The following is an 11,303-nucleotide window of genomic DNA, read 5'->3' as shown; positions in this document are numbered from 1 at the left end:
ATTAGGATGTACAACCATATATTTAGATTGGGACTTTGTCTGGCTACTTGATTATTAGTTTCATGTTTTTATGTATTTATTTTAAAAAAAATGTGTGAGTTATAAAATATGTATTTTATGGAGAAATGGAAAAAATATCAAAGAAATGTTATATTATGTTCATGCAATTTTAAGGAAAAATGCTATATTGGGAAGTATAGGTTTTTCCTTAAAATTATCATTGTTTTTAATTTTATGTATTCAGAACTACTAGTAGTATCAGTACTAGGTATCGGTATCAGTGACTACTCGAGTTAAGTACTCGGACTGGTATTGGTCAAAAAAAAAAAGTGTTATCGAACATCTCTAATTCAAATAACATTCTGCAGTCAGGTCGTACAGTTTTAACGTACAGTATGGCAAAAAATGTGTTTTACGAAATTCACTTTAAACCCACCTGGCACCGAGCGACTTGCAATGTGCGTGTTTCACCAATTAATTGTACTAAAATCTGTTCCAGGTGAAAGAGTGGGTGAGGAACGAGATCAGCGCAACAGAAGTCCGGCGGGCTCTCAGACGAGGACTGAGCATCAAATACCTGATCCCAGACTCTGTAATAGAGTACATTGAAGAGCACAAGCTGTACACTGAGGACAGCGAGAGGCGAAATGAGGGCATGGCTCTGAGGCCGCTGGCCAAACAAGCGCAGCAGCCCCTGGAGAGTCTGGACGACTGACACAGATCAATGCTTCCTTCAAGTGACCAGGGATTAAGTTCCACCAGCCGATGATGCACCAGCTCGATTTACGTACTGAGGTACACACCGAACCGTCTGGCCTCACTGTGCTTCAACCCACTATGATGATTGCACTTGAGCCCTTATTATAGTGTGGTCAGTCATTCTGCAGGGGGGGCTTTTATGCAGGCCCGGCGAGCCAGCAGAGAATCTGGATGACTGGCAAGAGTGAGCTCAACATAGACATCCTTGAAATATGAATTCAATCACAGATCAGTGCATCTCTCCAGTCAGCGTCGAGGGAGGATTTAGTTTACTTTACTGCAGTGTGGTGGAGATTTGTACAACAACAATACTATTGATGTTGGACTTTAATGTGTTTTGCAGAAAATATCTTCACCAGCCTTTGCTCTACTTCACCTCATAGACGTTTAGTGATCCCTTTGCGGATTAATATTTATCTTGTTTTACATTTCTTATATGTATGCAGTTTCACAAGGTTGGGAGTAAAAAAAACATATTTTTGAAACATTATTATCTGGATAGTGGTGGTGTTTTTTTCTGCCTATTATTATTATGACTGCAATTTTTTTCCACCTCCAGGCATAAAATATATTTGACAACTACTACTACGGAGTCTGACCACATCTCATACTTTTCTAATAAAATAGAGACAGGATTCTCATATCGGGTTGAATAATACATGAGGACAAAACCCTTAAAACATTTAAAAACTGACTCAGAAAAGATAAAAGGTACCAAATGGGGGCTAAATTGGAAGGTCAATGACCCAATGACGAACAAAAGATGTCTCCCTTAAAATGAGTCTCAATTTTGACAGAATGCATCGCAACAGTCCTTCATACCCACCCGTATTTCAAGATTCTTGCTGCGTCGCTGCTCAGGCCTTAAAAATATTCTGTTTGACATTAGAAATGTAAATATATTGCTTTTAACTAATTTGATATATTTTGTCAGATATGTTAAACTTTATGACCTTTTAAACTCTACATATTTCGGTTAAAAGACGAGACATCAGTAGTACTACCATGTAGCATCGTCAAGATCACCAGAGCTTCAACTATACGGTATATCTTCATACCTAATATCGGCTATTCCGACAGCAATTGGTGCCCCCAAAATGTTTATAATAGCCATTAGATGCTATACATTTAAATATGGTAATACTAGAGAGCAGTACAGAATGTGTAATGATTTCTAGTTGAGAAAATGTTTGACTTTTGTCAGAATGGAGATGCTTTTTAGTTGCTGATCTTGAAGTATTGCTGAAAGTTGCTTAACTATAGGAGGTATTTCCTGCTGACTTCTGAAAGCCACCTTGCTACTGATACTTGCCGGCGTTTCTTTTTAAAAGAGCCTCTTTGTAAAATACAGGGATGTGATTTTTCCGCTAATTCGCGGAATTCCGCTTTTTTTATCTCCCCCCCAAAAAAAAAAAATTTGATTGTGTATGCACATGACTCCGACATTTGTGGTATGCTCTAATATGAGTTACTTTTCATTTGGTCATGATACAATTATTTGTTCATGAAATTTGAACCCCTCAACATTATTTATGTGTTAACTTAGTAATCACATTAGTTAGATATGATGATATTCTCAGTGATAGTTTTTAAAAGCAAAGGCAGTCCAATGTTTTGGAATGTGACTGATTTTGAGTTGACTAAAACTGCCATTTTATATGGGATAGTTCAATATACATTGAAAATTTATGCTGTTGTTTTGTCTATTTCTTTGTCATGTGAGTGCATTGAAAGTACTTAAAAACACAGAAAACCCATGAGCTCCGGGGGGCTATGCCCCCCTTGTCCCCCCACCAGGGCACTGCCCTGGACCTAGCTGGGTGCCAGCGGCCCCCAGACCCCCGGCTAAATTTTCAGATAATTTCACTTAGGTCAAATCACATCCCTGAAAACAATTTTGCTGCAGAGGGCCCGCAATGTGAGATTACCAATTTTTTTTTTTTTAACAAAACCTAAGACTTGACCAACCTATCGTGTTCAATTTCTTTGTCCTGTTATATCATTTTCAGCTGAGATGATTGTGCTGGTGTAACTCTTTCCGGCTGTTGAAATAGATGCATGTATGTGTCTTCATTTTTTTTACTGAAATAATCTCATTACCAGAATAAATCAGGGCTCAGGGCCAACACATGGCATTATACATGTGGACCTGAAGGAAGTTCATTCATGCTAATCCCTCATAGACGATGTAAGCACACTACGAAATTAAGCACACACAAGTGCATTGTATATTATGTGGGCCTGCGCAGGATAAATCGTAGTGAGGCTTGGGCTGTTGCGTGATTTTTACCATGAGGTGGGAAATGGGAGGTGAAAGGAAAAATGAAAACCTGCCAAGTAATCGGATTAGGGTTTGAGTTTGGTTCAAATGGGAGATTCTGACGGCGGGATTTGCACTCGAGCACAAGTAGTCTTCCACTGCAAACCTCGACAAGTGAGAGTAAGGGAACCCCTGGAGAAGCTGCCAAAATGCCTGTGGATCTGAACGGATACTGGAAAATGATTTCCAATGACAACTTTGAGGAGTACCTCAAGGCTCTTGGTGAGTTTGATTCTTGATCATCAATCACTATTATCTCAAAAATACACTGCTATCACTAAACCCTTCTATAATAAAAAAAAAAATGGACTTTTAACTCTTTGACTGCCAAAAACGTTAAATAACGTTTAGTAAAATTCTATGGAGGAGTGCCAAAGACGTTAAAAGACGTTTGTTTCAAAACAGAGGTGAAACTAACCATTTTCTATTGTTGATTACTGAAAAACGGAATAAGGTAGAAACAAACTTTTTTTTTTCTGATGAAAGATGAGAGTCCAATCTTTTTTTGGTAGTATGTGTGTTTCCATAGTCCAAACACATAATTTTCTATGGACCTTGAAAGATCAGTCAAAATGCTTAAATCGGCTGACACCCACGGCATCCCTTTTCTGAAAACGTCTGGCAGTCAAAGAGTTAATTTATGTTTTTCCATGATTGTCAGATTGTATTATTTAGTAATACATTTCTACATCATCTCACTAATAAAAATAAGGAGAATATAATTATTTGGTTGAGAGTATGTAAAAATGCAATTTCTTCTCCAGATGTTAATGTTGCCATCAGAAAAATTGCCACTTTGCTGAAGCCGGACAAGGACATCGTCCACGACGGGGATCACATTATCGTCAAAACCCTCAGTACCTTCAAAAACTACAATATGGATTTCTATGTGGGCAAAGAGTTCGAGGAGGATCTGTCCGGGGTGGATGACAGGAAATGTATGGTGAGTTGAGCTAACAAGGCTACTTGTGCTTTTTGAAAAGCGCACCAATTGAGAAATGTGCAAAATATAATTTGATCAAGCGAGAAAATGCAAGAGAAACAGACATTTTATTAAATGTCATAATGTGTTCAGATCAGTGGCGTTTGTTTGCTCTAAGACTGCAAGGGTCAGATTCCCCTAAATGGCCCTCCCCCTGAAAAAAATAAAGTGAGGAAATAGCCTATGCACTGCTGTGTGTACAATTTATGCGCTATGCTTTCTAATAATATAACATATATAATATTACAATATTTTGTTCCGAATATCAGCTACTTGTCACAAATAAATGACACCACTTCCTTCTAATTCATCGCTGCAGTTCCACAGTTCGTTCCACTGTGCAAAACTGGACCGTCATTGCGTCTCTGGGGGTTTATGGAAAAGTGGGCCGGCCCAAACAAACTGCTGCGTGATGATTGGATTAGCTCTCTGAGGCGGAAATTAAAAAGAAGAGTTTCCCCTCATTTGAATGACCAGCAGCCGCCACTGGTTCAGATCTACACGAACTTATTTTACTTGTCAAATTTGGCCAATCAGAAGACGGAAAAATGCTGATGTCATCGTGGGCCCGCTTGTCCCTTTTTGTTTATATCGTTTGTTTAAGTTACATGAGCCAGCACCACTGATTGTGAAGGCTCTGGGCAGTTAAACATTCATATGGCAACACAAAGAAGAGGAAACCTGATTGGACAAAAATAAATTATAACGTGCAGCCCAGAGGAACACTGAAAGTGAAAAAAAAAATGAAGAGAATGGACTTTTGGGAATAAATTAGTCCAATTTTTAGGGAACAAATATTCAAATTCTGGTTTTGAATGTAGGTTAATACCTCTGATTGTGTCGAGGGCATCAGAGGAGGCCTTGGCATCTGGCAAGAAATGAATATGCAGTGCTGCACTCACAGCTGTCAGCTACAAACAACGTACAAATGATGTAATAAATGGTGATATTAATAGAATTAATCCCATTGTACTTGATGTAATCCAATCGTGACATGGAATTCTGAAAGAGATTCTTTATACCTTGAGAGCAAAATAGCCTTTTTGTTTCCTGGTAGGCTGATTACAGATAAGCTATAATCTTATTTAAAGGCTGAACGTGAAGGTCACATGCATCTTTTATGAGCTGATTTTATCAGAATGTTGACAGGCAGCGTGTTTACATGTATATGTTAAGCACGGGTGCCGTTCATTATTGATTATACTGTTGGGCTTGATTACTGTTCAGATATACTAATGTAATAAATCTCTCATCTTGTCCTGCACACGCAGACCACCATCACCTGGGAAGGAGATAAGTTGGTGTGTGTGCAGAAAGGAGAGATTGAAGGGAGAGGTTGGACCCACTGGGTGGACGGAGACGAACTTCATCTGGTAAGGACACATCAGCCCCCTGCCATGAATACAAATCGCACATACTTTAATCCAAATCGTTAAATGCCTATCGGCGCATATGCACGCTGCATGTATTTTCTCATGCAACTCGGAGGAACTTCACTTGTGATGTGCTGAACAGAAAATGTCTCAATTTACTTTATAAGTCTTTATCGGAGTTTCTTTTCAAATCCAATGACATATAAAGTGAAGATGTGTTTCACCTTACAGTGAAACTCTGTTTTATGTGGGGATACGTTCCAGAAAATAAGAAATAAATTGTTTGTGGGGTTTTTAAAGATTATTTTTGCTGAATACACTAGGGAATAAGAATAACAAAACAGTGGTTGAAAGTGCAATGTTTATAAAGTAATAAGTGAGGTAACGTCGGGGTAGGACTAAATAAGCAGTTGATTCATCCTAATTCCATTTCGAACAGCAAATCTTTTCTTTTGTAAATGTTTTTTTTTTTTGTAATCATTATTTATCTCTTTGACTGCCAAACGTTTTCAGAAAAGGGATGCCGTGGGTGCCAGCCGATTTTAAGCATTTTGACTGATCTTTCAAGGTCCATAGAAAATTATGTGTTTGGACTATGGAAACACACATACTACGAAAAAAAAGATTGGACTCTCATCTTTCATCAGAAAAAAAAAGTTTGTTTCTACCTTATTCCGTTTTTCAGTAATCCACAATAGAAAATGGTTAGTTTCACCTCTGTTTTGAAACAAACGTCTTTTAACGTCTTTGGCACTCCTCCATAGGATTTTACTAAACGTTATTTAACGTTTTTGGCAGTCAAAGAGTTAAGGAGAACGAAAACCGTTATTTCATACTTGTTTTGTGGAATAGCTTGGTTAAACGTCTCTGTTATTTGGGTTTTTTGACACAATTGTCAAATTATGCTCTTTTGTTGTATTGTTGCTTTAAATGCTCGAAATAAAGTATAAAAAAAAAAGAAAGAAAACCACGATAAGTAAAAATCTGCCAAACATACACGAGACCAAATATTTATTATATATAACCTTGTACGACCAAAATCGTCACCAGGAGACCCTAAAAACTGCATATTTGTTGTTGTTGTTTCAACCATTACCATTTGCATCAAGACAGCAACATTTTAGATTACTCAGTAATTCATAAAAATGACACCCACATACATTTTTGAAAAAATATCAAATTTGCCAAATTGTGACTTATGTTTTTCTCTGACGCTAGCGATATTTATGTATTTTACCCCTCCAACACACTTAAAATACATACATATATATATATATATATATATATATATATATATTTATATATATATTTATATATATATATATATATATATATATATTTATATATATATTTATATATATATTTATATATATATATTTATATATATATATATATATATATATATATATTTATATATATATATATATATATATATTTATATATATATATATATTTATATATATATTTATATATATATATATATATATATATATTTATATATATATATATATATATTTATATATTTATTTATATATATATATATATATATATATTTATATATATATATATTTATATATATATATTTATATATATATATATTTATATATATATATTTATATATATATATATTTATATATATATATATTTATATATATATATTTATATATATATATATTTATATAACAAGTATTTCGTAAGAACATCTCTTTCTCTTGCTCGCACAGTTCTCCAACTGAGAGACAAAGCGTGCTTACTTTGTCACTCCCAGTTGAAGTTATTGTAAAACATTTTTTATTTTTTTTTAGTTTGGCTGGTTCAGTGACTTACACTCAGGTGCCACTTGTATACTGTATATTAAAATTAGCACTCAAACTCGAACCCAAAATTCCCATTACCGAATCATGTTGACGTTGGATTCAAAACTTCCACTTCTAACTATGTAAATGGTTTTCTTTTTGGTTTAAAATGACTTTTCTTAACTAGAATCCCGCGTCGCATTGTAGCCAAGGTAGAAACCGTGGTGCTTTATTTCGCCTTTTAGTGCTTTAAATAGTAAACCCTTGTTGTGGCGGATGCTAAACGAGCGAGCTACTTGCTAGCTTTTGTTTACTCACTTTTAGAGGTTGGCAAGTGCTTTTGGTGCAGTACTACCACCTCCTTTCGCAAGACTTGCCTTTAAAACAACATAGCTTAAATATATACACATGAATTGACCTTGCTTTTAGTATTTCTGTGAGGAAGCTAAGACCACAGATACAAAGCACATTGCCATCCATTCATTCATTTTCTAAAGTGCTGACCCCCATTAGCGTCACAATTGTGCTGGAGACAGCCATTCACTCTCACGTGTACACATGGACAAGTTTGTGTTGAATCAACTAACCGTGGTTTTTGAAATATGTGAGGAAGCCATAGTCAGAAAAAATCCTGAGGGAAGTCTGGACTTGTGATTCGAACCCAGAACCTTACAACTGAGAGGCAAACATGCTAACCACTATTTCACCATGTTGCCCCACAGTAACATTAACTCTTTGACTGCCAAAAACGTTAAATAACGTTTAGTAAAATCCTATGGAGGAGTGCCAAAGACGTTAAAAGACGTTTGTTTCAAAACAGAGGTGAAACTAACCATTTTCTATTGTTGATTACTGAAAAACGGAATAAGGTAGAAACAAACTTTTTTTTTCTGATGAAAGATGAGAGTCCAATCTTTCATTTGGTAGTATGTGTGTTTCCAAAGTCCAAACACATAATTTTCTGTGGACCTTGAAAGATCAGTCAAAATGCTTAAATCGGCTGGCACCCACGGCATCCCTTTTCTGAAAACGTCTGGCAGTCAAAGAGTTAACACGTTCTTTTTCTTGACTTTGTGGTTGTAATTAGTTAAAAGCACGTCATTGACTCCCCTTTAAAATCTTATCTCATTCCCCATTGTGGTCAGTAATGAAAGCATTAGCATGTGAAAAGAAGTTCACAAAGTAATGACCAATATCACAGACTCAGAATAATGAGAATTCCATCTTTGTTACTGCGGCCTACAAAGCCCGAACGGAAAGTAATCAACTGCCTTATTTAATTGAAGTGACGGCCCAAAGTGATGATTTCAGGTAGTCATAGGAGAGATGGATGGAGCGTTTGATTTTTAAAGCAGCAGCAATCTCTGGTGGCAGAAAACCGCATTACATGACAGAAGCCAGCACGACTACTGCATTCCACCCAAGGGATTTTGGGGCTCCATTAACAAAAATCCCATTGGGCCACTAATTCAGTGGCAAATTGAAAATATTATTTTCTAATTGTCAACACTTTTCTTCCCCTTATGGCACCGGGAATTTATCCTGTTTCAATTAATCGGCCCAAAAAGTATTATTTATTTACCACAAAGAATGTATTTTTGTTTATCTATCTGTGCTAGTGACATAACGTGATAGTTAGAACATTCGCTGGCTTCCTCCCAAATTTCAACGATTCGACGTCTTGAGATACGAGTGACCCAACTTACAAGTTTTCTGAGATATGAGCTGTCGTTCAGCCGGTATTTTGCTTTGGCTTTACAGCAAAAATTGACAATACAAAACAAAATTATACAAAAAGAAGGAGGCTTTAAGGTGTTTATTGACACTCCCACTTGAAGTTTACTATCAAGCTACACATTAGAGATTTACAAGTCGTTTTTTTTAAAGCAACCACATAATTTTAGATAAGTTTGTGTAGCACAAGGCTAACAAACTGCAGAACGCCTATGAAGGACTAACGAATAGTGTTGGTGACACGGGGTCATAATAAGAAATCTTTAAGCAGCTAAAATGCTAAACTAAAATATTTCTAATTGTGGGATGAAACATTCCCACATATGCTATTGTGATTTTTATTCTCCACACTTTTTTGCCGTGTAACCACTCCCACACAATACACCGATTTACACCGTTCAAATTTCAACTTGCTTCAAAAATTCACACCTCCCGGGGTATGTATCGTATGATTACACATTACTTACAATATTCGCTCAATTTAATTTAATTTAATTTAAATCAATTTCCCATAATTTTCAATGGACCACATTTTACTACTTTAGTAATTTATCTTTCAATTTACTTCATTAGCACATGCATTCTAATCTTAGCATTCAGCTAATAGCGTTCAGTTTATCAGCATTCCCACGCAATTTCTGCAGAAATTGCACTTTGTCTAGTCTCAGTAATGTTATTTGTCCGTTTTCACAATAGATTCCTGAATTTTGGTTTACTATTTGCGTAACAAATGTTTTCAAAATTACATGACAGTAGCTCTCTTTTTACCAAAGTATAGCTTTGCTAAAAGACCATATACATAACGATGCTAAATTGAAACTTAAATTTACATTTGTGTTTGAAATGGCCCCACTGAAAATGTTTCTAGAAAATACAATTAGCTGCTATGCACAGTGTGAATTTAAGAATTTTTTATTATTATTATTATATAAAAAAGCAAACCAATCATTCATTTGTTAGCTTGTTATATTTTTATTGTTTGATAAAACATTTCTCACACATCAACACATCTCTGGGATTAACCAGGAATGAAAAAAATACTCCTCAAAATTAGAAAGTTGCTCTTCACAAGGAAGTCACTGATTACTAAAACTGCTCCGCAAAAAAATAGTTATTTTGAGCCTTGGTCATAAATCAGATCATCAGATTAACAATAATACAAACAAATCTGTGACTTTATCACTTCCTCTTTGTGTTTCATGAAATAACAACATGAAAACACGTGGACTGCACATCTTAAGCACTAATATATAAATAATAGAATAAATAATAATAAATTATATAAGAATAAACTCTTAACGGCCTACCAAAATAAAGCATGTAATGTTTTTTTTTGCCCCAAATGTTTTAGCATTTGTGATTTAAAAATTAGTATTGTATTACACAGTAATTTCAATTTGAATTTGATTATTTGCTCATCCCTATTTATTTGTTTTACAGGAGCTTAGAGCTGGAGGAGTCGTCTCCAAGCAGGTCTTCAAGAAGTCCTAAAGTGGCTCGTACACCCAACGAGGGAGTACCCAAGTTGACATAGCATCCGACTTCCTAATTAGTTCATTCATGCTCTCATCCACATTCCCACCCCCCCTTATATAATTCTCTGCCATGATATTAAGCCACTAATAAAACATTACCTGGATCTTCCATCCAAAATTGCCTTGCACTGTCCAAGCCCACTCAAAAAATCGACGTGGCTTGCATGTCGTGTCGCACCCCCAACCGGCTCAGGGTCGGTGCTGTTTTAATCAACTTATCTATATGCATTAGAAGCATAGAGGCGGTTAAATGTAGCTTATCAAAAACAGGTGGACCGCACTGAAGGATCTGGATGCAACAAAGTGGAGTGTAGTTGAGGGATGCAAGTGTCTTTAGTAAGGATGTCAGTTATAATGCATGTAAATAAATTATTTCCCTCCCAATTCTTTTGGGACTGTGTCGCTGATAATAGTATGAATTAATCAATAAAATAAAATCCAACACTGTCTTGTGATCTGCCCTCTCTTATATTTTGAAACAGCAGATTTGAACCATTCCTTTCACTGATCTTTATGGGAAATGGGAGGTTAATCACCAACAGCAAACTAATGGCAAGGAAAACCGCAGTTGTTTGTTTACATTTCAACCTTAAAGTGCTTGCAGTTCACACTGTCGCCACTATGAGTGACGTCATTCACGTCATGATTTCTATTTATGCATCTTGTGCATCAGTAGACTTCGTTCTAGCTCTCTCTCTCCCACTCTCTCTCTCTCTCTCTCTCTCTCTCTCTCTCTTGCCCCCTCCCTCTCGCTTTTTCTCTCTCTCTCACCCTCCCTCTCGCTATCTCTCTCTCTCCTCCCAC

The 11,303-nt window shown here is 36.1% G+C and overlaps 2 protein-coding genes across 6 annotated transcripts in view; both read left to right on the top strand.

Annotated features, from left to right (window-relative positions):
- The window catches only part of nmnat3 (nicotinamide nucleotide adenylyltransferase 3), a 13,708-nt gene extending 12,459 nt beyond the window's left edge, over positions 1-1,249 (top strand). For 3 of the 5 annotated variants that reach the window (XM_077557731.1, XM_077557733.1, XM_077557732.1), the window contains one exon: positions 500-1,249. In XM_077557731.1, coding sequence (XP_077413857.1) covers positions 500-715 — 216 coding nt within the window. In that variant the 3' untranslated portion in view covers positions 716-1,249. The remainder of the gene's footprint in view (positions 1-499) is intronic. The other 2 variants (XR_013291160.1, XR_013291159.1) reach the window with 2 other exon arrangements.
- A 1,785-nt stretch (positions 1,250-3,034) lies between these two features.
- On the top strand, positions 3,035-10,946 carry rbp1.1 (retinol binding protein 1, cellular, tandem duplicate 1). Its single transcript, XM_077557736.1, has 4 exons — positions 3,035-3,301; positions 3,844-4,022; positions 5,333-5,434; positions 10,405-10,946. Exons 1-4 carry the CDS (start codon positions 3,229-3,231, stop codon positions 10,453-10,455), a joined length of 405 nt encoding a protein of 134 aa, XP_077413862.1. The 5' UTR covers positions 3,035-3,228; the 3' UTR covers positions 10,456-10,946.
- Positions 10,947-11,303: the final 357 nt, after the last annotated feature.

This window comes from Vanacampus margaritifer, chromosome 2 (genome assembly GCF_051991255.1).
Source record: "Vanacampus margaritifer isolate UIUO_Vmar chromosome 2, RoL_Vmar_1.0, whole genome shotgun sequence".
Classification (NCBI taxonomy): domain Eukaryota; kingdom Metazoa; phylum Chordata; class Actinopteri; order Syngnathiformes; family Syngnathidae; genus Vanacampus; species Vanacampus margaritifer.
The sequence above is the reverse complement of the archived record's forward strand: the minus strand, read 5'-3'. Positions and strand labels throughout refer to the sequence as shown.